The sequence below is a fragment of the Vanellus vanellus genome (genome assembly GCF_965231255.1).
Source record: "Vanellus vanellus genome assembly, chromosome: 6".
Taxonomy (NCBI): domain Eukaryota; kingdom Metazoa; phylum Chordata; class Aves; order Charadriiformes; family Charadriidae; genus Vanellus; species Vanellus vanellus.
The window spans coordinates 60,698,087-60,724,685 of record NC_138911.1 but is presented as its reverse complement, the minus strand read 5'-3'; the positions used below and the strand labels follow the sequence as shown (position 1 = coordinate 60,724,685).

At 39.4% G+C, this 26,599-nt stretch overlaps 1 protein-coding gene across 2 annotated transcripts in view; it reads left to right on the top strand.

Annotated features, from left to right (window-relative positions):
* The first annotated feature begins 1,882 nt into the window (after nt 1-1,882).
* The window catches only part of WDR20 (WD repeat domain 20), a 48,277-nt gene continuing 23,560 nt past the window's right edge, over nt 1,883-26,599 (top strand). For both annotated transcript variants that reach the window (XM_082485696.1, XM_082485697.1), the window contains exon 1: nt 1,883-2,147. In XM_082485696.1, the coding sequence (XP_082341822.1) occupies nt 1,884-2,147 (264 nt within the window). In that variant the 5' untranslated portion in view covers nt 1,883. The remainder of the gene's footprint in view (nt 2,148-26,599) is intronic.

Here is a 26,599-nt window from a genome sequence, read left to right as displayed (position 1 = left end):
CAATACCTGGTCTTTTGGAAGTCTGATTACCTGCACTTGTACATATATTCACTCAGATTCATGCAGAATAGAGGATGTGTTAACCTGGAGATCTTCGGCCGTTTCATGTCTCTCAGCTACCTTATATTTTGATGGTGAGCAGCAAGATAGTATTTAGCTGCAAAATAAATCTCTTTGAACTAAATTGATTTGAAACTAAATCCCTTTAACCTCCTGGAATCTGAATGGACTTCTGTGGCTGAACTATCTAGTGGAAAGAAAGGGAGGCCCTGCTTCCCTCTGGCTCTGCTATGCATTCCTGTCCCTTCCCTTATATAGTCAGCATTTTCACATTTAACCTTACTCATTTCACATTCACAGGGAGTTTAATTCTCCATCCGTTTATGTTTCAGAAATGGCTCTCTTGAGGTCAGATGAGCACTGCTGCTGTTGAAGGAAGTAGCAGCAGCAGATAGTCACAGTCAAGAAAGAGGAGAGCAGGACGATCCCTTTGGTAGCAGCCAGCTACAGCATGAAACTGTACCTTGAAAGTGTGCTGTTTATTAATATAAGATGATCTCTGTGCTGCTTATCTTCCCCTAATTGCACATTCCCAAATCCTTCCTTATTTTGTCTCTAGTAATTCTGTGATGAGTTGGATCAACCTGGTTGCTGATCAACAGTTTGCTTACCTGAGAACCCATCATTTTCTTTTGTGTGTTAGTTTTCAAGTGGATCTGACACACTTCGTTTGCATGATTGCTAGAACTGATGCAAGGGAGGTGATGGGAGTATGTACCTGAAGATAGAGGAGAGGTCAAAGCCCTGTTTTACAGTTGGAGATCAGTCTTAGATTAGCTTGAGTCAATCACAAGGCTGTAGTTAGACAAACTCTTTTAGCTGAAACTGCTGCCAAAAGAAACAGTCCTGCCTCCCTGCCCAGTGAAAACAATCCTTCCCAACCCTATGCTGCTTCCTTCTGACATCGATCTGGTTCTCCATGCAGCGCAGCTGGTCATATAGTTACACGACGATCAGAACAATGAAGTGAGTTACCTGACAACCAGTTTTTCAGGTTAATGTTTCAGGTCAACTCCCCAGCCTGGCTCTGCGTGCAGCTGACGCTGGTGCAGAGCTGGAGGGACGGCGGTACCTCCTTCGGGGGCAGCACGGCCTTGACACGAAGCGTCAAAGTACAGCCGCACACTTGTATTTGCTGTCTCTGGACTGACTTACCCAGGGGACTCTCCCATCTGACCCAGCTTTCAGGAGCTGGCAGGGCCGCCTGCGGACACAGTAACCTGCGGACAAAGCCGGCCAGGGCCCAGGCAAACAAGGCTATGAACGTAGCCAGGGTGGTAGCACCCCATTTTGGCTGCCCCGTGGTGGGTCGAGGCTCTCGCCTGGGAGCCATCACCCTTACCAAAGGGCGCTGCCCCAGCGCACACGTACATCTCCCCGGCTCAGGCGGTGGCGGTCACGATCCCACCCCACGCGCTGCCACACACCCACGTACTGAGGCGACAGGTCCCCCTCCTCACAGCCAGAGCCCGCCCCGCCTTTCTCTCCCCATCCCCCACAGCGCTCGCCCCTCACGCTCCGCCGCCATGTTGAGCGACCACCTCCGCGGGCGGCCCCCTACCCCGCAGGCCCCGCCCCCTACCCCACAGGCCCCGCCCCCACCCCACAGGCCCCGCCCCCTACCCCACAGGCCCCGCCCCTCCCCCCGCGAGGGCCCACACGAGGGCAGGCGTCCCGGCGCGTGCGCAGAGGTGCCGTAAACAGGCGCCGCCGCTCCTCCCCCTTACGCCGTTTGCGTGGCCGCCTCCGCGCACGGCCGCGCGAGCGCCGGCGGCGGCGGCGGTTGCGCAGTGGCGCTACATCCGGGCACTGGGGCAGGATGAATGCTCCTTTCCAAGATGGCGGCGGAGGGAGGAGGGAAGGAGATGAACGAGATTAAGACCCAGTTCACCACCCGGGAGGGTCTGTACAAGCTGCTGAGCCACTCGGAGTACAGCCGGCCTAACCGGGTGCCCTTCAACTCGCAGGGCTCTAACCCGGTCCGCGTTTCCTTCGTCAACGTCAACGACCAGAGCGGCAACGGGGACCGGCTCTGCTTCAATGTGGGCCGGGAGCTCTACTTCTACATCTACAAGGGGGTCCGCAAGGTACCGGGGCTCGGCCGCTGGGCTGATGGGGGAGTGGCGGGGGCTCGGTGCCGGCCGCCCGTCCGCCCGCGGGGGTCCGCCGGCTGCCGGTGGGGTGTGGGAGCCCCGTCGCGGGGGGCTGCGCCGTGGGCGGGGGGCAGAGGCCGGGCCGCCTCTCCTTCGGCCCCCCCGCGGCGGCCTTGGGGCTGGCAGCTTCTCGCTTGGGGCCCGGTTGTGGCTGGGACTTCAGGCGCTTTCCCGATCAACTGGCCTGTGGGGTAGCGGGGAGGGGAGGGGGAGCCTAGGCCTGGGCTGGAGAGCTGTGTGAGGGGACCGGCGCTGCCTCAGGACTAGTGGGCTGCATCAAATACGGTGTCACCAGCTGTAGGTATGTGCTTGAGGGGCCTTTTGGAGGGGTGCGATTGCTTGGGCCCTCCTTGGCGAGCAGGAATGAGGGTTGGCTTTCCATTGGCAAGGCATCCCTGGGCCTCCTTCACCTGCTGCTTCAGGTCTGAGTTTGCTGGACACTAATGCCTGTCGTGGTGGTGTCAAATCTTTGCTTCCAGGATCTTTCTAGCTTTGATGGAATAACTACAGTATGCACTGTAATTTTAGGCCTTTATTGTGCAGACTGATTTTAGGATTGTTTCTAAATGGGAGCAGTGCAACGAGATGAGTTTTAAATGTTAGACAATTAACACAGAGAAAGTTGCTTTTACAGGAAAGAACCATTGATGTACTAGAGAGAAACTCCTTACCTGGCATTATTTGATGCAGGACAGTGTATGCATTTGATCTTTCAGATCACCATATTTATGAACAAACCCTTTATGCTTGTTGTTTCTTAAGGTCCTTGATTTTATGGGCTTCAGAGAAGGATTCAGAATTTGTCATGCCGAGTGAACATATGTCTCTCCTAATATATGTAAACACAGATGTAATGATTGTCAGCTTTCTATTTTGTTTTGAAAAGTGGGTGTTCATTATCTTACACTCTTGGGACTCCGCTGCCATAATGTGAGTACCTTGAAATCTTCCTGCTCTTAGTCTAGCATTCAACATGGGACGAAGGTACAGAGAACTAGTGAGGTATGCAAGGCTGTGCAGGGAGTTTGTAGATAAGCAAGGAATTATATCTGAATCTGCGATGTCCTAATCTAGTGCCGGTATCACTCCTTCTCTGTATAAAATGTGAGCAACAACTGGAGCCTGCGTGGTTATCTGTTGACTGTGACTTGACAGATCTGATATGTCCTCTATAATTATATGGAAAAGTGTGCATATGGATTTTAGTTTCACCCTTTAATGAATTTTAATAATCTCATTATGTTTTAAGTAATACTTGGACAATAGTTTCTTTAAGCATGCAATGAGTATTTTGTATCAGACAGTATTTGCTATTTATAAGCAGTTGCTATCTTTACTATTCACAAGGTGTTGTGGGTAGCAATACCTCTGAAAATCTGTATCCAAAATATTGTCATAATGACTACCGTATGATATCTTATGTTTGTTTTTTCCATAGAAAGTAACTGCAGAGTACTCTCACTTAGATTGCAGAGCAGGCCTTTATGTAGTTTGGTAGTGGTACATGTGATTCTTGCAAGTTGTCTTAGTCATCTCTTGCCACACTTCTGAAAAATAAAAATCTAAAGCCTGGAACTTAATTGAAAATAGGGAACTGAATAACTTTTTCAAATTATAAAAATCGCTTTGAGCTAAGTATTTTAGTTTTTGTTTTAGATGTTAAAAGCTGCAGATGTGACACACAGTAACTGAGAAAACTTTAGTTTTTCAGATTGTTAACTTGTGAGCTTTGAGGTGTACCTGTTACCGTGTTAAATACTTTTTTCTTGGAGTAGTGTAAAACATACGCATTGTTAGAACAGAATTCATTTCAATGACCTTTTACAGTGTTAACAGTTTAAAATACACAGTATATTCTGTATACATTAACTTTAGTAAAGTGAACCTAGAGAAAGAGCTGAGAGAGATTGAAACACACTTAAGAAAAATGCTTTAAATGAGAGTGGGGAAGATGGTTTGTTGTAAACTTGTAATACTTGCTTCTTTGGAATTTATTTTGAAACTATTCAATTGGAAGTAATTGTTTTGTCTATTTACAAAGTTGACATAAGAACAGGCTGACAGTCTTTCAACTGATTATTTGAGCTTTTCAGAATCAAAAGTTGTAGCTTGTGGCTGTCATAAAAAGGAGAAAGCTATTGTTACCTAAATTGACAGTATGTAATTCTGCCTTAAACTGGACAAAGTATCAAACTCTGCATGCCTTCCCATTCTTGGGGGCAGGAGGGGGAGAGGGACTTTATCTGTTGAAGACCTACCTATTTGTGATCGTCTGCATAATACATACGTTAATAACTTCAGTTTTAACTGTTAGGTTCATAATTATCTAAATATCCCTTTAAAAAAATTCCCTAATTACTGTAAGGCTATAATTTTCATTTTGGCTAAATCATATTAGAGTATTAGAGCATGAGTTGAATTTAGTGAAGCTGTGCTTTGTGTATATATCAGGTAGCTATGATTTTGTCTTTTTAAAATTTTTTAAGGTCTGCTTCTTTTATTGCTAAGAAAATGCCATGTTTTTACTAAAATGAATGAAAGAACCACCAGGACTTTATTTTAAGTAATAGTGTCTATTAGATACTGAGGTAATTCTTGCATCAGTAATCCATTGCAGATCAGTACCTATCGAGTAAGAGTCCCGCTTAAGCCATGAATAGCGCTTAAGAATAAATAATATAATATTGAATCAAAGATACCACTTGAAAGGCTATTTCTCGAAATCAGTGATGCCAATCTTTCTTCTTTTAGTGTCCTTTAAGTCCTAAATACATTGTGTCTGCTACATCTAGTTTGTAAGTCATCTTTTTAAGTAGACTGTTAATGTATGTGTTCCGTTTAGGATATTTAGCCTATATATAGAAAGAATGTTTCCATGGATGTTTCTTCAACCTTGATCCTTCTTCCAAGAAACTTGGTTGATAAGTTATGTCTAGTGTCCAGGAGATTGGAGTACTAATAGACTATGATAATAGTTTGGTAGAGAGACAAGAGAGTTTTGGACAGTGTTTCAAGCTGCCTTTGGAGACTTTCTTAAAGCAAAAAGGTATTTGCTCCTAACTTTGTTCTTTGCCTCTTTAAAAAGAAGCAGAGTTTTTACTGTTTCATGTTTCTGTGTTACCACTAAACTTTACCATTACCCTGAATATGTTACCATGTTTCCATGTTTTGCATGTCTCAGAAAGCACATCAAGCCAGTGCACTGTTGTTTTTATTATAAAACTTTGCAGCTCTCTGTGTTAATAAGGCAATGCAGGCTTCCAGAAAACTGCTGTTTTCCGATTTGGAGCCACTGAAAAAATAATTGAACCTGTAGTTTAGTAAGGAGAAGTTAAATTGTGATGGAATAAGATGTGGTTGCTTTACTTCTGTCAGTATATAATTATTCTCAACTTTCCCTTTCAGTCCTCCTTAACTTTGGCTTTAAGGTTAGATGTGTCCGGTGATCTTTTGTTAATCAGAAGGGGTAAATTTTCATGAACTGAACTGATGTAGTGACAGCTGAAAACGATGGTCTAGTTCTTGTCTGTGCACTCCTGTTTCCTTGCTGTCTTTGGCAGTGCTCAACCTCTGGTTGAGCTAGTTCAGCTTGCTAAACCAGCAGCAAAATACTTGCTGTTTTTCTGGGCAAATTTTCTCTTGATTTGGTGAGTTGCAATGTCTCATCTTGGGGTCAGATATTAGCAGGCACAGTGAGAGCAAAGAAAGGGTTGGGCGGAGGAAGGAACAAAACTACTCCCTTCAACGGTCTGAGCTGTCAGATTGGATCCACTGCCTTATGAGGTCTCGCCTGCGTAGAGCTTCAGCCTTGAGTCAGATTTTGAATGATCTGTTCTTGGGGGATTGTTGACTTAATTTTGATGAAGCAAGCTATAGGTGTTACAGGAAGCCTATTCTATTATTTTAGGGGTTTGCCTCTTCGTGGAGTAGGGTTATAAGGTAATAATTCAAAAGTTACTGCTCAGACTATGATGCATTAATGCTTTGGATGGGTTGCCTTTACCTGTGGCCCCAAATCAGGAGTGAGGGCTGTTACTTGATTCTTGCTTATGATACAGTCTTGGGGTACTTTAATACAGTTTGTGGCTGGCTTTGCAAAATGATTTATTAGTTGACTCATTAGTTCTGAAAAGGAGAGCACTATCTCATCTTCCTTGCCTTAGGAATGACTGACAAAACAAGGCTTTCTAGATTGTTGCTGACATTAACATTTCCCTTTCTACTTGGAAGCTAGTAAAAAGCTAGCAGAAATCCTGTAAGAAATTACGTGTATGATAATTAATGTATTATTCTCTGTATTTTGTAAAGGTTTCTGGGCAAATTAGTCTGCAGCTGTCATTGCAATAGTCATAAAGGTACATATTAGCAATAGTGTCACAAGGTACACAGTCTTAGTTTTTATATAACATATTGGGAAGTTACGAAATTTGAATGTGTAGTTTAGCTTATTACATTATGTTAAGCTTTTTGCATTGTATTTAAATTCTGACTACCTACTCTCTTTGTTAATGTGTGGCAGACTTTCCTAACATTGGTCATTTCTTTTTTTTTTTTTTTTTTGGAACAGCTTTCTCACAAAAAGTGGTTTTGTCTTCAGTTCTACTTTTTTCTGCAGCTATCTAAAGCAGCAGTCTGTCAATAACTATAGAATATTATAGTATGTTGTAATGGTATTGGAGTAGAAACATATATAGGTGGTAAGCTCAGGTCGGTGGAGGCAAGGAGGGCAGAATCTGTTGACTATCTTTGTTGACTATCTTTTTAATCTTATGGGGAGTAGTTGGCTTAGAAATAATTATATTTGTGCTAAGATGAAAGTAATCTCATATTTCAACTCCTCTGTTAAGAGCTAGTATATTTGCAGTTACTGATTATGAGTAAAAATGCTGAATACGTGTAGGATTCCTTCCTTTGCATTTCTATAAATTACCTTTTTTATGTCTGGCTTGATACCGGAATCTTTGTTATCTGGTTGAGAAGTGTTATCCCTGGTGTGGTGACTTTCATTCTATAGACTGTTTGTCTAGGATCTTGTCTCAACAACAGCATAGATAATAGGTGGTATTTGTCACTGTGCTTAATACATTGCTCTGGGAAGAGTAATGTGAGACAATTCTGGATTGGAAGCTGGAATCTGTGGAGAAAACCAGCAAACTTTCTCAAGATGTGATGGGAAGGTGAGTTTATGTTACTGTGTATTTAGAGATCACTAAACTGTGTCAGGCCTCCAAAAAAGATGTATGTTTTAATAGCATATATGAGCTATAAAAATGCTGAGTTGTAAAGATCTTTGAGAATACACTTTCTCTGAAGCAGTGTGAAGTATACGTACATCTTTGTGACCAGTTCTTAAACATGCAGTAACAAGAATTCTGCAGTCGCCCTAAATAACTTGTTTTGGTGCTTAATTTTCCCCCTTCCTTCTTGAACTTCTTGTTCAAGGGGAAAAAAAGCAGGCTGAATGCTGTTATTTACTGTGGACATAGAGAAGAGTTGATTATTGCCTTTGGCTTCTACACGCTTGAAAACTTGTTAGTTTATCCTCTCGTTTTTCCTAAGGTAAATAAATCTTGTTCTTTTAACCTTTCTTCTCAGATCTTGAATTCCATATGTTTGATTGCTGTTCTCTATATTGGCTTCTATTAGCTTGCATTTGTGGTACCTAAACTAGACATAGCACTTCCACTGTGACTTCAGTGCAGAATAAGGGAGAAATATTGCCTGCTGTATCTGTCTTCTAATATTCTCGCTAACATATTGAATAATGTTGACATTTTTGAATCATGCTCATAGTGTTAGCCCACATGGATTGTTTCTTACCATATTGCTGCTTTCTCTCCGTTTTTATCCATGCTTTGATTTTTGTTGTTGTTTGTAAATGCCATGTAGCATTTTCATTGAATTTTATTCTATTAAGTTTATTAGAGAGTGTTTTTATTTCTAATTCTGTGCTCCACACTCCAAAAAATCGTTTCAGTATTGATGTCATTTACAAATTTTATATATATTCTCATCCATTAACAAAAGTATCTCACGGAACTTAAAAACCATGCGTTGCATTTGCTGCTGACCTTTTTCTCTAGTCCAGTTATTTTTTCAGGAGATAGATTCACGGAATCACAGAATTTTTCAGAGTTGGAAGGGACCTCTAGAGATCATCTAGTCCAACTCTCCTGTGAAAGTAGGATTGCCTAGAGCACATTACTCGGGACTGCATCCAGGCGGGGCTTGAAAATCTCCAGAGAAGGGGACTCCACAACCTCCCTGGGCAGCCTGCGCCAGTGCTCTGTCACCCTCACCATAAAGAAGTGTTTCCGTGTATTTGACGGAACTTCCTATGTTCCAACTTGTGCCCATTGCCCCTGAAAACCACTGAAAAGAGCCTGGCTCCATCCTCCTTCAACCCACCCTTTGGATACTTGTATGCCGTAATAAAGTCTCCCCTCAGCCTTCTCTTCTCCAGGCTAAAGAGTCCCAGCTCTCTCAGCCTTTCCTCATAAGGGAGATGCTCCAATCCCTTAATCATCTTAGTTGCCCTTCGCTGGACTCGCTCCAGCAGTTCCCTGTCCCTCTTGAACTGGGGAGCCCAAAACTGGACACAGTATTCCAGTTGTGGCCTCACCAGTGCAGAGTAGAGGGGGAGAATGACCTCCCTCGACCTACTGGCCACACTCTTCCCTATGCAGCCCAGGATTCCTTTGGCCCTTTTTGGCGATAAGGGCACATTGCTGATTCATGGACAATTTACTGTCTACCACGACCCCCAGAACCTTCTCCTCAGAACTACTTGCCAGCAGGTCCACCCCTAACCTATACTGGTGCCTAGCATTCATTTGGTGCTTGCTTTTGGCAAGTTTACCTTGTGTGCTCCCTCCCCTCCCTCCTTTGTCTACATGCTTACAGTCTTTTTTGTTTCAGTGGTTCTGATACCAAAAGAAAGTTTGCTACTATGACTATCGAATTCTACTACAAAGTGTTCTGCATTTAAATGCTTATTTGTATCAGATACAAACATCACTCTTACTGTCAAAGAGATGACAGGGAAAGGTGGCTAATGGAAGTACCACAGTAAAGCCAGCAGAACTTTTCTTAAAGGTATCTGGTGCCACCCTGCAACTGGGATGATATTCTCTTTTTGTGCTGGAGGAATTTGCATAGTCCATGTTTTTCAGGTGTGGTGTCCATCTTCAAAAGAGTGTTGTAGATTTCTTTTTTCCAAGAAATCCCTTAATTTCTTGCTGAGAAATAGACCTATTGATCTGTGCTTATGAAGGTATTTGAAAGTCTCTTGGAAATTTGTTTTAGGTGCTTAATGGCTGGATATACATACCAGTTCGAGTTTTATGATGTAGATAGATGTTTTCTTTCTTAATTCTTGCTGGGCTGTACTAAGGACTGTCAAGACATGTTGCAAAGTGTTCCTGTAGAGTTTTCTGAAGGGTGGGTTTTTTTGGTAACTCCTTTATTTCAGTGTGTCCTGGTTTGAGGTAAAACAGAACCAATTTTGTTCAGTAACTTCGCTTCTTAGCTAGGCTTCTTCTAACTACTGAGATTAACAGCATATTTTGCAGATGATATTCACTCTCTGAGTGATAAGACCAATGTTTATGGCTGATGCCCAGGCATGGTATGCGGAGGTGCTCTTGCTTATGCTTATTGCTATAACACCCAAGGGCAACCAACTTTGTTATTTGCCCCATTGGACGGTCGGAAGCAGAAAAGCATAGTGGGGTCCCACCTGCAGGGGTGAACAGACAGGACAGGTGACCCAAAACTGACCCAATGGGATATTCCATCCCATCTGCCTCATGCTCGGTATAAAAGCTGAGGGATCAAAGGGTAAGACCTCTTCCTTCAATGGCCGACGTCTGAGGAGGACTCTGTCTGCCTGTGATCCTGATCCTGAATGCAGATCCAGAATCCAGTTCCTGTCTGTCACCGAGTCCAGCCTGGGACTGCCCCAGTGCCAGCTGGTGTTGTGATTGTCATCTCGGGAGCTTGACACGGTTTTGTATATATTTCATTATTTCTTTTTATTTTATTATTAATATTTCATTAAAGTAGTTTAGTTCCTTCTAAACTCATAAGTCTCTTTTTCGTCCTCTGCCTCTCTCTTTGAAGAGGGGTAGAGGGGAGCATCTGTTGGTCCCATCTGGGGTCCCCCAGGTCCCCAGTAGCAGATTTTGGCCTAAACCACAACACAATGACACTTTGGAAGGTAATAGTGAAGATCCAATGTAGGTTACAGGAGTATAGGTAGATTTAAGTGTTTAATTCTGTGAAGCTTATATAGAACAACTAGGACTGGCTCAAGTAAGCAGAAAGATTAAAAAGCTGCTTTAAAATGACACTGTTATACTCTTAAATGTTTCTTGCTGTGGAAGAGAATGAAATATCTGCACTTGACAGAGCTTGCAAGATGATTATCATCTGGGGGCTACTTATGAGTTGTAAATGGTGGCATCAGTTTGTAGTGCTTTTACTTCTGGTCTGTGCTTCAAGCCTGTATGACAACTGTTTGAATTCAGTAAGCTATTGCAGTATGTCCTCTGAAGGATTGCTCTCTGGGTAATAGTTCATTTATCTATGGCTGCCTGTTTGGCTGGCATGTTTGAGAGTGAATACTGGGCTATGCTGGCCAAACCCCCAAATTGGTGTGCAGTATTTTATAGGCAGTGAACTTATGTGGTTGGTTGGGTGGGTGGGGGTGCCACTGCAGGTATACTTTGGTTTTTGTTTTGTATTGAAGTGTATTTGTAGTAATATTGCACTTACATTAATTCAGTTGGGGGAATTTAAATTAGTGTAAAACCACTAGTTGTGGCACTTATTCTTTGCAGACTGACAAAATTTTAGTCATAATGCTTCACAAATGCAAATGGTAATTTGTAACAAACACTTCTGTGTCTGTAGTAAGTTTTGTGGGTCAGCTTTGTCAGAATATTTTCAAATGCGTTGTGCAATGTACTTAAATTACAAGGAGTTTGCATTACGCTTTGACATCTGACAGTCTGCAAAACAGTTAAATAGTTAACTGTTAATAGTTAAAACGTACATTGAAAATGCCTCAAGCTGTAATTAAACGTTGCCTAGACCCATCTCTGAGAGAATTGCAAGCCATAATTGTCGTTTGACATTCTAGAATCAAATTTAATGCCCTAGTTTGAAGTATTGTAGTTCTCTGGCTAAAGGGAACCATCTGAAATACTTTCTTTTGAAGCACATGTATCCAAAGGCCACTTGCTGTCCAGTTGTCATGACTATAAGTTGACAAGCTTGGACAAATTACTATTTAAAAATGGACCCATTTAGTGCCAATAGTGCCTAATAATGCCATTGTCCTCTTAAAAAGCTTAAGGAAAGTAAAAACTAACATTAAATGTGCCATATTGTAAATTAAAGTAATAACATTCTATTGTGTCCTTCTCAGAAATCAGCTATTTTTCCTTCCTTGCCTCACCCCACTTGTAAGTCCAGATGTATATACAATCCATCTTCTAGCAGCTACATACCTCCCATTTATTGTCCCCTGTAACTTAAAATAAAGCAGCTGCTTTTGCTTGTGCCAGCTTCTGTTTAACAGATTGCTGGTAGACTAGATGTAGCCCTCTAGTCTTTGTGGGCAGGACCACCAGCCGCTACGATTGAAATCTTTCCAGTGGCGGTGTTATGACTTGTGTTGGGATTTTTCTCTTGCATTATTCAGTAAAGCTGTTCATAATGGAATGATAGATCTCTAATAGATACTTTCTGCAAATTGATTTCAGTTTCGGTTTACCAGCTATAATCGGTCTTTAATTTCATGAGTTAATCATAAGGTTCTCAGGTGGCTGCAATGGTCAAAGAAACAATACTTACAATTATTTTTTTTTTTTAACTCTATGTGGGATTGGAAGGTGGCTGTACTAAGCATTTCTTGCTTTAATGCCTAATTTTTGGGCACCTAGAGAATGTGAAGTGTTGTATTAGACTAAATGCTAGTCTAAGCGAGAACTTTAACTTAAAAATGCCCTGGAATAGGGAGAAAAGATTGGGTGTTATGAACAAACTTCATTACCACCAGTCTCCTAGGAATAAAAAGCAGCAAGTCTTACGATCTTACAGGAAGTTTGTATACATTTTGTCAGGAAAGTGATACCACGTAAAACTTTGAGAGGACTCCAGTTTATGGCTTTAATGCTTCCTTTCAACTAAAGGAAGGGGGGAGCAGTGACAAGAGGAGGCTGAATGCATGCCAATATGTATTGAAATTATCTGTTAAAAACCCACAAGTCTGGTGAAATAAACTATTGGAATGATACCTTAAGGACACTTTAGCCTGCATAGTCACAAGGATAACTCAGCAAATCTGACTAACATAAATGTCTTCTCTTCCTGACAGTTACAAATGTAACCATAACAAATATGTAATCCTACAAGTCATAGTTTTGTCATATTTTTACTGTGACAATATATTTCTAAGGATTTTTTTTTTTGGTCACAGTTCTTGTAACTAAGATTTCTACAGAAGTGCGGGTTTTCTTTAGATTTGAGGTGGATATTGGAGCATGACCCTTTTACAAGTTTGAAGCTATCACTGAAATGAAATTTTGGCAGTTGTAAAGTATTTCTTTGTCTTGATTTTTCTGGTTTTCTATTATTGTCCTCAGTATTATAGAAAAATAGTTATTTAATTGTTTGGGTTTTTTTTAAAATCATGTTCATAAGACTTAAATTGTAGTTTAGATTTCCATAATTTGTTGGTCTGAATGGCAAATACTACCTCTAAAAATCAACTTTTTAGATTGATAAAAATCAACAAATCAGTACTGTGTTGTGTAGCCATAGATAGAGGCTTAGTCTGCATTTTCCTTCAAATTTCCACCTTTCTTTGCTGCTAGGATCTATATAGCAAACAGTTGGATTTATTTTCAGACTTTCTTTTTAAATAAAAGTATTTCTAGAGCCTTCTGCCCTTTAAAAAAAAAAAAAAATAGGAGAGTGGGACAGAGACCTTCAGTAGCTACCTGTATGCACTTAGGGTGTCAGGAGGGTCTATCTTTAAATTATTTATGAGAGCAGGAATAGTTACATAGTTAGGCAATACCACTTTTGAAGTTTGATACCATGTATACTGCAGAATGCAGTATTTCTTACCTGTCATATAGGTATAGCCCATCTTGTATGTGTCCATTCAAATTACTACTCTATTGCTTATAAATAACCAAGTAAAAAGTGTGCCTGTTCAGTGTGATATATTGATCCAGGAGGAGTTTTGTCCTGAAGAAGACTTTCAGAAATACAGGGTGGAGCTTGTAAAAGAAAGATGCTTGGCTGACTAGGGAATCATTGCTGTTTAGTAATAGCTATATATCTCAACAGGTGACTTCTAGAAAAATCTTGCGGTTACTTCAGAATGTGCTCTTACGCTTTATCCCCTCTGATGGAAACTGTCCAGTTATGTTCACATCAGTTTAACACATGGGAGCGGCCTGCCTTTCTTGCCTTCAGCAGTGAAACTCTGGTCCCTTGTCCAGAATAGCTTCTCTCTGTCATGTACAGATAGCAAACACGTGCAAAGTTTTAAGATTATGTTCTTTCTAGATGAAGTTTCCAGCCTTCTAACAGTGTTGGCAGAGTAGACACTGTGCCATGAAGTGACTGTTCAAGTGAAGTTCTGTGTTTTAGCCAAAATGCAGCCTCTATAAATGCACTAGACTGAATTGGGATGGTTAAGTATGGGCACACGTTAGCACTTTGGAATCGGAGAGATGGGGCAAACAACTATTCTCAACAATTTAAATAGATGCCCAGATGAAGCTGCCTTTAGTGATGCTCAAGATGATTCACACTTTTCCTCATTGTTAACATAACAAAGTGCTCGTTGTCAGTTAAGTTACTGCAGCAGTCCAGAGGCAGCTTGCTTAGCTGCTCTAACTGCATTGCACTGTAGCAGCACGCAAAGCTCTTCCCTCTGAGCAATAGGTAACCCCTTTTGCAAAAAAGTATTGGGCTGGCATTGATGGGTTTGATCTGTGTATTGTTTTTGTTAGTCCTAAATTGGTAGAGGGTTTGCTTGTATAAAAGAGAGACAGACAAATAGGGAATGCTATCAAGATCCGTGCTTGGAGAAGCTTAGTCTTATAATGCTAGAAAACACTTTTGCTGTGCTTTCTCTTCAGTCATTTGGAACCCCTTCTTCATTTGTATCACCTCTGATTAGTAGGTGTCTTGCAGCTGTGGCACTTCCAGTGCAAGTTGATATAAAGGAAAATTTAGATTTGGACAGCCTGCTGATATTGGTGCTGGTTAAAGGTATGACTGGTTTTGACAGCAGAAATCCATAGTATGCATATTAGTATGCCCGTATCAATGGGAGGGATGATTTAATAGCTGGGCTGTGTTCCGTCACAGCCTAACTGTTCAGTTCTGTGCCCTCATATAGACTTCTGTTAGGACCTATAGCAAAAGCTTGAGATGTGGGCTATTACTGAGGAGGCAGCTCTGCTGTCTGCAAGATCAGTAGGTGACAATGGATAGTCTGACCACTCTCTCCTACTCTTGAGACAAAAATCAGCCTGAGGAAAGAGACAAGGTTGTATGACTATTTTGTACATTAAACAGTTTTAGCCCTTTAATGGTATTTTTTAAAGAAAGTGATTAATAGCAGTCAAAAGGTTTGGTTTTTTTTTTTTCCGCATAATATATGTACCAGTGAAACTGTCAGCACTTGCTATTACTTAAGGTATCTTAATACTTTGCTTACTTTAAAATAAGACTATTGGGAAAGCTAGTGCTGAAATTGGGAACGTGCTGCCTTTTGCTCTAAAACTTCTGAAGCGGACTCTAGTTTGCAGACTAGATGATATGCTAGAGGTTGTATGTATGGGATTGTGGGAAATCTGAGTTCTCTGCAGTGTGTCTGTGTTAGGGATTTGGTCCTTGATACTTGTTTTGTAGTAGCCTGTGCTCCTGTTCTTGTTCTGTAACACTGTTTGCCTGGTTGGGTTGGATTGTTATGAAATATGTGCAGCCCCAGAAGGAAGATACATTGCAAATTAACAACTTCAGGACAAAAGTTAAGGCAAATATGTTATTTCATCTGTCTGTTCCTAAATATGACCACAAAAAGCATAAACCAAAAACCAATGGGCCCCATTCTGGTTTTGGAGCATAGGTTATACATGTGGTTGATAAATTCTTCTCATAACTTCTGTAAGACTGTTCTGGGGCTCTTCGAATAACAGCCAGTTACATCTTATTTTTAGTACAAAAGTAATTAGGGCTTTGTTCTAGTAATATTTTGTTAACATGCGGCAACATGGTGGAGTTATGGGGTTAATAAAAACACTGTATCAAAAATGTCCGGCATTTCTGTAGGGCTTGCAAAATCTGACAATAGCCAGAAAAGAAGTAATTCTGACTTGCTGGAAAGACATTATTGTGTTGTATTTGACTCTTATTGAGCTTTGTAATGAAAAAATATAAGTTGATTAACAATTAACTGCTACAGTGAGATAAGTTTCTATAGCAACAGGGCAATGCAGGGTACAATTATTCAAAGTGTCTTTCTGTAACAGATAATTTTTTCTTGCAAGCAGTGAATTTACACTGGACTAAAACATGGTTTTGTTATAGCAACAGATAATCCTGAACTCTCTTATGTGCTGAAACGGGGATGGGGGAAACTTTCAAAGACAAATACCAGGGTGGTAGACTGGTGGAAACTCAACCTGCTACTACTTGCGTGTATGTTATGTAGTATAGTGGGCTTATACTGGGTATGTTATTGTGCAATATGAATTTATACTTCACTTCTACCTATTGATGAGTCTACAGGAAACAGAACTTGCTCTAATAATAGTGATCGTATAGTAGTTTTCAAATTTCAAGTAAATCAATTAATAAAGTTTAGTCCTGATTCCCTGAATCAGTCAGACTTCTGCATATTTGTTCTTTCTATGTTTAAAGTCTCTGTATCTTTTGTTTGTTTCGATACTTCTGAGTATCCTTAAAGAGAGGAATGTTAAAATTGGAAAAGATTAGGGTATTGTTAAAGGGCTGCCAGTGTTGGTTTTTTTTTTGCCATAAAACATACTTGTAAAGCCAAGTTTTGAGTGTTACTGTATTTTGATCTTTTTAAAGTTAGAAGAAATGAAATTTGAACAGCTTCAGTGATGAAGCTACAGCAGCCTTAGTCTTTCACCGGGAAGCTTAATTTTGTGTGATGTATTTTAAGGATGTCTGATCACTTGAAAGAAAAAACAAAACCAGCAGTTCTGTCCCTGGCAAGCTGTATATACAGTCAACCTCAAAGTATGCCATTGATAGGTGTGCATGTATTGTTAAAGTGCATTTTTCTGATATTATAACAAAACCATACCAATGTTTTAAGAAGAAAAAAAAAATAAGGTTCAAAGCTAAAGTGAAAGTAATTGCTTTGAAGGTGTGACTGAGTAGAACACTAGTCAAACAGGTCAGGTAACTTTTGTTTGCGCATGGGGAGGAGATGAAAAGTCGGAGATGACACTATCATTAAGTCATGCAAAGTTTCCAGTTTGTTCCATATTTTGGAGGCCATCTAAAAGTAGCCTGCCAGTTCTAATTTAAATGAGTGTCAGCTTTAACAGGTATAATTTACTAACCAGTTTTGCTTAGACCTGAGCCAATTTAAACCATTTCCCAGTGAAAGTAACTTACTAAGTGTTTAATAAGTTTTCCAACTGAGCCTGTGAACTGAATGGGAACAGTTGCTGAATTGTGCCAGAATGTGTGGTTTTACTTGGAACCCACTTGATATTTACATACCTGTTTTCCTTGTTTAAATTTGTTTCTTATATCCAGTATATGTATCTTTGTTCAACTCATCTGAATCATACCTCATTCAGCATTAAAAACAGGTGAGAAAGGACTGATTGTAAGTATAGTCAACAGTGTGACTAGACTGTAAGAGTAGGAGGAAATGAAAGGATCCACTGGAGCATAAAAAACAAGGAGGAGATCAGAAAGATGACTATCACTTTTTTACTTTAGAGCTATGAATCTGTTATAACTTACTATATTGTAACTATTGAGAAAAGAGTTACAGTTAACTAAGCATAAATCTTAAGTGAACCTTGCCGAACTTAATTATGGACTGTAGTTAAGGAAAGAGATAATTGTTACAGGGCACTTAATTTTCTTAGTTCCTCAAAAATGGAGAGACTAAAATGTGTGCTTCCATCCATTGTATCACCTTCTGTAAAGATTGCATTCTTTACACAGCATGTGACAGTCAGTGCCTGCAAATATTTGGTATGCTCTCTACTATTCTGAAATCAGTTGCTTTTTGATTCACCATAGTCCTAACAGTGAAAACTTCTGCTAAAAGCCCTTTGACTGCCTCTGCCTGTTACTCCAGTGACAGGCAGGTATATTCTTAAGGCTTATCCTTGATTGTATTTAGGTAGAGCAAAGCACGCAACAGCACTACTCAACGCGCCCCCCCACCCCCCTTCACCACCACAACAACAACAACCAACCAAAAAAAAAAAAAACAAACAAAAATGAGAATCTCAACTGCTTTGAGTTACTTTCAGTTTTAACTTTTGAAATTCTGAGGTAGTAGACTTCTGTGTTAGGTTTTTTTTGTTTTGCTTAAAGTAAAACATTGTCTCCCTGTGGTGGGAAAACATTAATGTGTAACTTGTATTTATAGACAGCTTTATTGGAAGTTCAGGTGCTCAGCCTTTCTAGTGTAACACTCTGGCAGTAAGGGAGAACTGTAACTTAACTTCATGTCCTTATATGAACTGACAATTTTAGATTGGTATAATAGATATTTTAACTGAGGGAGTTCTAGAACCTTAAACTCATTCTGTTCTGAAATGGGAGAGAGCTAAAATGCTTAGTTCTTGATATCTTTTTACATATTTTACTGGTTACAGGGACTGTGACAACTGTTGAGAAGAGAGCTTTAAATTGAGGTCTTCAAGGAGTGGTTTTTGAAACACTTTATTTTCGTTGGTGATATTGGGACAAAGAAGTAAGAGCAAGTACATGATGGCAAAATTATCATAATAAAGTTGGGAGGCATCACTGGTCAAATAAGACTATTTTATAAGAAGCATGCTGATAACAGAACAGTAACTGAAGTGAAAAACAATTCAATACAAAACTTTCCCTAGATGCGTGAGAGACATTGTGAGGTCTCCCACAAATCCCAGTCCTGCAAAATTTACTAATAATTCAGAAGGAACCTGCTCTTTGACCAGACCTGCTGTAAGCTATTGCTAATAGCTGAACTGCATAATGAAAATACTGTGGTGTGATAGGCTACAGACTCTATGGGAAATACAGAATAGATTTTAAGAAGAGGCAGAGCATTTCATCCAGAAGCTTCTTAGAGCTGAGCCAGGTGAATGGAATGAAGAAAGTGTATTTATAGTGATACAAATACAACTCTGTGTGGTACCCAGTGAGGCTACCTACCTGGCTTTTAGATCCAGGAGAGGAAATGAAGTATACCATACTGAAGAGCTGGACACAGTAGAGTCCAATGAAAGAATGGAAGTACAGCTGACTTTGCAGATATCATGAAGAGAGCATACTATGGTTTATGGCACAGTATCTCAGTAGTTTTGTAGGATAGCTTCGGGGGCGGGGGTTATTTAGTGTTTTAGGTATTCTTGGAGGTGGTTCTCTGTATTGTAAGTCTGCATATATATAGCAGGCATTGAAGGTCAGAAATATTTCATCCTATCTTTAACCATAAGCAGAGTAAAGAATGAGATTTTCTTGAATCGTAACATCAGGTAATTAATTCATTGCATTAATTCATTATAAAAAGCAGTGACCAGCCAACTCTTACATTTTTGTAGGTTTTTTTAATCATATAGGGTAGTGAGACTGAACAAACTAAGGTGTAAGCCTTGTTTTGTTTCAGGTTTTCCTAATCAGTTTTTTTACTTATTTTTTAATATAAAATTTTAGTATACAGAGGTGTTTGGTATGTTTTCTGGTAATTAGGAAAGATTCCATGTGCTTAGAACAGATATTTTTGTATTCAAGATCCTGTATTTGAGATAAATGCTTGAAGAAAGGTCTTTCTTCAAAGTGGAAACTGAGAGAAGCTGGCAACTGTGGCTTGGCTTTGCCCTGCTGATGTTAATCCTGGAACTTCAAGTAAGTTAGCCAGTTACCTGGCACCTCTAGCACCAGAACAGAACAGTTTTCCACGAGGGTGCAAGCTTTGTTTATGGAAACTGTCTTTCTCATTCAAATGCACTCTTGGAACAAATTTTGCTTTCTGACATGAATGCAGAATCTTGATTCACAGGAGAGAAGGCAGTGTCAAATAGAGACTCTTTGCTGTTCTAGTGTAGCTCCTTATATAGTGAATATATCTTGTTCTTCGCATCTGAGTGCATTCTCTTTATTTGGTAGCTATTTATGCACATCTTTGGCAATGAAGTTTTCCCATTACCCTCCCATCTTAAACAACAGCAAAAGTCCTTTGAGGTTTGTAATAGTTAATAAGGTGATTACTCCAGTATGAGAATTGCTGGCTTCACTGTTTGGAATACATTAGGATGTTAATGTGCCTTGATCAATATGCAACACTAAACAGTTAAACAGAATTTCAAGTAGAGGCTGAGGCTGTTTGGTTACCATGGCAAACACAGTAGGAAATTCATGCCAAAGTTTGGAAAATAAGATACACAAAACTTGTAAACTGAAATAATCACTTTGGAGAGCAAATACAGTTGTTCTTAATTTATTACAGTCTGTTTTCCAGAGAATACTGTTTTAAAATCCTATTTTATCAAGCAAATGTTAATTGCCAGTGCAGAGTTTTACACAAAGCAGGCAATATTCACAAGCCGGGAAGAGTGATGTTCTTTGTTGGCTTGCCCTCTAACTGTAAGGGCATTGCGTGAATAGAATAGCCTCTTGGAGACAGCTAAATTACTTAAATACTGTAATCAAGGTTGACATATTTTCAATGTGCCTTGTCTTATTTAACAGATGTGACCAGGATGGTGTGTGTATGTGTATATGTGTGCACGTATATCTAAAAAATGATTTGTCTGTGTTAATGATTATATGTATTCTAGATCATATATATACGATCTATATATATTTAATGATTTGTCTATGTTTGTAGAATCACAGAATCATTTAGGTTGAAAAAGACCTTTAAGATCATTGAGTTCAACCATTAACCTAACACTGCCAAGTCCACCACTAAACCATGTCCCTAAGTCATGGTTATGTGTTTTTTTTGTTTGTTTGTTTTTTATTTGTGTATGTCAAACTTCTCAACATTTAATTCACTTTCATGCACTCTTAATGCTTGCTAACTGTAACAAAGATCTGTATGTTAGTATTTTAATGGGGTGATTTTCAGTTTGGTAGGTTCCATGTTTAATCAGCTGTCTTTGAACTGTCTGTGAACACAGTATTCCATATTGCAGTTGTGTCAGTATATTGTGGCAAAATCTGATGTTATTGCATGTGACTTGCTGTACAGTTTTCCATAGGTGTGGCCACATGCAAATCACAGTTATTTTTCTCTTTCCGAATGTAAATTAGTGTGTGTATTTATATGCATCTTTTCCAAAATCTCATTCCCCAGAGGGAAAGCTTTTACATAGAGAGGTCAATCTGTGGCTTGCAAGAGAGACTACTTCTAAAAACTTCCTGCAGAACAAGGTTAGAGTCGTAGTCGGACATAGAGATTGTGTGCGCCTCCCCTGACATGTGACTCAACCTCATCACTTCATGCATTGCATAACCTGGATTGGAGATTATGTTAGTTGGAGGCTAAGGGAAAGCAGTTTAGGTTATTGTTGATAAACTATGAAGTATTTGCCACTGCCTTTATAGCACATGGTGTCTTGGGAAGGAAGGCTTGATGTCATGATAACTAGGGAGGGGTGTTACTGGAACCTGAAGTTTTGGAGGTGATGGAACAAGCAGTTTAATATTAGGCTGAAGCGGTGTTCAGGAGTTCTCATGAGTTTTAAGTGCAAAGATGTTGTGCTGTGGACTTGTTACAAATAGTAACTGTTATATTGAATTACAGGTTAGTCTGTGCTTTTTGCTGACCTCTTTAGAAAGGACTTACAATCACTTCATAATTAAAACAAAAGCAGAATGTGAAAACATCTGGAAGATTATATTATGTTTTAACTCCAAGGAAAGTAAGAACTTGGAGGCCACAGGAAGCGATGAACTGTGCCATTGGTTAGCCACAGTAAATAAAACTTCAGATAGCTTTCATCCCACTAAGTTTAACATATAGTATTTTATAGTTCTGTGGTAGATCCATAACTTCAAGAAAAGAAATACAGGAGAAAAGCAGCAGAAGTTGAAGGTGGACTAAGTTGACTAACTAAATGTCAAGGCAAGAAGCAATTGTAAGAAACTTGGGAGATGCGGTTATGCTAGGTGAATGAGCAGGAGTGTTCCCACTAACCTTTTGGTGGCACACACTGGAGGAAAAAAAACGAGTCGGTTTGGAACCACTACACAGAAAGACGAGGGTATTGCTATAGATGACTGCCCTAATTGATCAGTACTTTAGTCCTAATTTTTCTTTATTTTAAGTAATGGAATGGGGAAGAATATTAGAAGCAAGAATGGAGTAAATCATACTGCATTGTATAAATCAGTAGATCTACCTATAAGTGTTCATACAGGTCAGAAACAAAATATTACAAAAAGATTCAGAGAAATGGCAAAAATTGTGATAGCTGAAAATTTCCATGGAAATACTGCAAAGGATGGGACTGCTTATTCTAGTAAGCAGTATAAGTGCTGTGTATATAAGGAATGTTAGACATCATTGTCTCTTCCTGGGAACAAGAATGCATTCAGTAAAATCAGAGGGGAACAAAATTCAGAACTGATACTTTTCCCCACATATTTAACTTTATCAGGATGTGTTGCTTCAGTCATCTAAGTAAATAATGAATAGAAAGTGGGTGTTAAAACAAAATCTGGCAATATTTGCAATTCCATGCAGTAGTTAATGCAAAAAAAAAAAAAATCCCATGAAGGGTTATTAAACTTCCATATTGCAATTTAAATGGCTTCCTGAAAGAAATGTAGGATGGACAATAATCCATTAATGCAGCTGACTTCTTGAACTTCCTTCTGGAACATGGATCTGCCCACTGTTGAAGAAATTATATTAGAGTAAAGAGTAAAATGTCCTGGGTTGTGGTCCAGTTCTGCAGTCCACTATTATGAAGTATGTATGTGCCATGACTTGTTAAATCTGTGTTTTAATTCTTAAGCCATTGAGGGAGACACTGTATAAAAATGTGACCTGTCAGCCATAGTTTATTAATAGCCCTGAGAAATCATTGTTTTGAACTTAAAGCTGCACAGTGAGATCCCTTTCTTGCATATCGCTTTAAAGAGAGCTGAGTAGGGGGAGAAGAGGAGGAAGGTGTCTGCATCGCATGCAGAACATAACATACATGATTCTGAATTAGGTTTCTGTTGGAGAGGTTTTTATCCAGCAGGCTGAGCTACAGTTGAACCAAAATTCTATAGACCAGTCACTGAGAAGAGATAATAATACTGATATAGTGCCTTCTTTTCCCTTCTTCCTATATTAAAAAAAAGAGGCGACTAATTGCTTAAACCAAAATAGAATATCTAATTCAGTTCATGTCTGTTGGGAGTGTGCGATACAGTGACTATATTCAGACTTGTTTGAGTTTAACCAGCCTGTTTACAGGTTTAGTGTGGCCAAATGCATAACTCTGAAGTCAAAGTCTCAATTTTTATCTGAATGGATCATGTCATTAACTGACACCCACAATAAGGTGAACTTTGCAAAAGGAACTGTGAAATACTACTTTTGTTAGCTGTTCTTTAGTGTGGGTTTCTGAGTGATTGTTTAGATGCTTAAGAACAAGTTAAAGCTCTTGTGCTCTTTCTGTATCGCAGTAAAGCAGCATTGTGCAAAGTGTGATTTAAAGTATTGGAGCACTTCTAGGGAGGAAAGGGACAAGTTTTCTTCTGGAGGTGTAATAAACATTAGCTTAGTTAAATATGTAGAAGCAAATACCTTTTGAGAAGTTAAGTTCCAAAGTCATGTCACTTCCCTGAAGTTTTAGTGATTTGATTATGGTGCACCTGAAGATTGCTCTAGGTACTTGGAGTGCTTTCAGTCTACTTCCTGGAGTGAGCAGGCTGTTCGGTTTCTTTTGGAGACGCTAAGCACTGCTCAGAGACCTTTTCAGGACTAACCAGGACTTGCTCTGGAGAGCTGTGCAGAGGGTCACGGTCAGTTCATTAGAACACTTCGAGTCTGACCCAACTCTTTGAACAGCACTGTCGTAAGTTGTACATTTTGGACTTCCTTTCAAAAGGAGCAATGTCAGCATGGGTGTAAATATTACCAAATGAGTCATGCATTAAATTGAAAATTATTTAAGTTTCTAAAGGAACAATTTCAGTGACTTAAGACCTTTGTTGGGTTGTGACAAGTGGAGGCAGCAGCAGTGTTCTCTGCTCAGAAGATAGACAGGTATTTTTTTGTGTGGAGGGGTTCAAAACCTTGTTTCAATTTCCCTGAACCCCCCCAGCCTACAGTAGTTCAAATGTGTTAACATTTCTGTCCTACTTAAATGCCTTTTGCCCAGTCTTATAGAGAAACAAAGGCTAACTTGATTATGTATGCACTTGTGGAGTGAATGGGGATTTGCAAACAAAGAAAAATGATTTTTCTTTTTTGGGGGGTCTGTTCTGGGCTTTTGAACTCTTTAAAAAAAAAAAAGTCTACTTTTTCTAGAGTTACTGGTAGGCTGGTGCTTTCACCTTGAATAACTTCTAGTAGGATGTGTTTATCTATACTGTAACCAGATAAATATTTTGGTTTATAGCCTTACTAAAATGGAGCTAACATTGTTATGGTAAGTTGTAAATCATACAGTCCTTTATGTGTGTTCTTTATGGTGTTCACATCCACTTTCTTGATCTTGGCAATTATATAACCATTGGTTCAGTTAATATCACATAGATTTATTTCAGATCAGTGCGTGCTCTTTGCTCTGTTTGAGTGCTTAGAATAATTCTTCTGGAAACAGAATATGATTATTTTATTGGATGCTTCAGAAAACGAAACTGATCTTTGCCTAAATATGGATTTATGTCCAGTTGTTTGGACTAGAGCTTTTATCTTAATGTATGTGGTCATAGTTGTTTGCTGTACAAGTAAAGGCTGAAATCTTAAGTAATGCTTTTCTTCTTTCAAGAAATCTTGTTAAGTAATGCTTTTTTTCTTCTTTCAAAAGTCATGTATGTCTTGTATGGCTGAAGTGGAAGTTAAATCTAGAAGGGAGAAGAATATCAAGTAGCTTCCCAAATTTTCAAGCGGCTTGGTACAAAATTGATCTTTAAGACTTTGTTATGGATGAATTGTGTGGAACACTTGAAAAAATTAGGTTAAATAAAATTACTTGGTGTCCCTGTTCTACTGACAGAGCTGTTCTTATACAGTATCCTAGAAACTCTGTCACATGCCTTAAGTGTTCCTGTTCAGCATTTAATCAAGTGCTTTGTAACTTATAAAAAACCTTCTGCAAAGATACAGAAACCCATTTATGAGGAACAGTGTTGTTCAGGAGAGTGAATATCCTGTTGAGTGGAAATAAAACTTGAAATGCTTTTGTTGGGAGCAGGTATAAATGCAGATTTATACTTTGAGATCATTCAAAATATTTATGTATTAGAAAAAGTAAATCAGAAGATATGACACTGAAGCCAAATTAATGATGATTGTGTCTTGAAGATCAAGATGTCAAGATTTATAAAAGTAAAACTGGCACAAATTGGCAGCTACGTTTTCTGGAGACTTTCTAGAGAAAGGAAGCTATAGTGAGATAACTTAATGGAAAGTCTTTGAGGCGGTATGTTTAAAGTAGCAGATTCTTTTTCCTGCCTACTAGTTGTTTTTGTCCCAATTTCTTAGTTTTTAATTTTCAAAATTCATGTTTTGCAGTCTGACTTTCATCCCGTTCTCGTAGGTTCTCTTGCTTTCAGTTAGAGAGGAACGTGAAAGGAAGAGGAAAGGAAAAGTGAACGTGTGTGCTTATTTTTAGTGTTAGTTCATACTAGCCTTTATATTAATTGGCAGCAAATCCAGCATTGGTTGTGCTGTTGTGAGTGTTAAGCTGTTGGTGCTTTAATTCATAGAGTTGAAAGTTCAGCCAAATTTTAAATGCAAAACTAAAAATGAAAGAATAGTTTTCTTGAGGTTTACAAATGTAATTTTAATACAGAACAGGTGTGCTGAATACAATGTTGCAAAATAAAGACCTAAAATTTCCCTAGCATTAATGGCTTTGCAAGCCTTAGGAGACACTTAAAACTAGTCTGTGTGTACACACAAAACGCCTATTATGCAACCCTTAAAGCTAGGCACTTCACTCAGGTATGGAAAAAGCAGCTTGCTCTTATTTAAGAAACTGTTCTTACGTTGTAAGAACCTACCTATTGTAGCTGCATGTATATAGGGCAACTTTACAAATGATGGTTGTCTGCTGGCTTTTTATAGAATCCTGAAGAGAATTTATACTCTTATAAACTAAAAAAAAAAAAAAAAAAAAAAAAGTGTTTCCAGAAGCTTTAAAACTAGTTTATAATTTCCGGGGGGCTTCTGAAGTGGCCCTGAATGTGTGTTCACTTGTACACCACCTGAAAGGTTCATGCTGTTGAATGTGAAGAGATCCTGGGACTGATGTGGGTTCTTGCCAGACTTTAAACTTTCTACCAAGAAAGCTGAGGCCATTAGTCAGCAGTTTGCCAGCTTACACGCAGTTATATTTGTAGAAGCCATTTTATTACTGATTGGCTATGGCACTGTCAGCTGCACTGAGGAGTGTTTTATTAGGGCTTTGTAGTCACAGGAAGCGTTGCCTGGACTTTCTGTTTTGTATCTCGTATAAACTAAGAAGAACTTTTGCCCTACATCAGTGTTCTTTATAGGGAAAGACAACTAACTTGCTCCTGTAGTTTTCTTCCTGCATGAAGTTCCTTTAAGACATAAACCGGACCTGTTAAGTAATCCAGGAGTGGCCATGTTGCTGCTGCTGCAGACATCCTGAGATGTCTGGGTCATTCAGGTTGGAAGGGACTTCTGAAAGTCTCTACTCTAACCTCCTGCCTAAAGTGGGGTCAGCTATGAGATCAGATCAGCTTGAAGCAACAGTGAAATAACTACAAATGATTCTATGGCTAGTATTAAGTGAGCTGTATTTGGGCTCTGCAAAAAAAAAATCTGGAAATCTACTCATTTGATAATAAAGTAATTAGAGGGATTTCCACTGTGAAGTACTGAAGCTAGTGTTTCTGGCAGAAAAACTTGTGTACAGAAATAATGAACAGAGTTTGCCAGAAACTTCTACAAA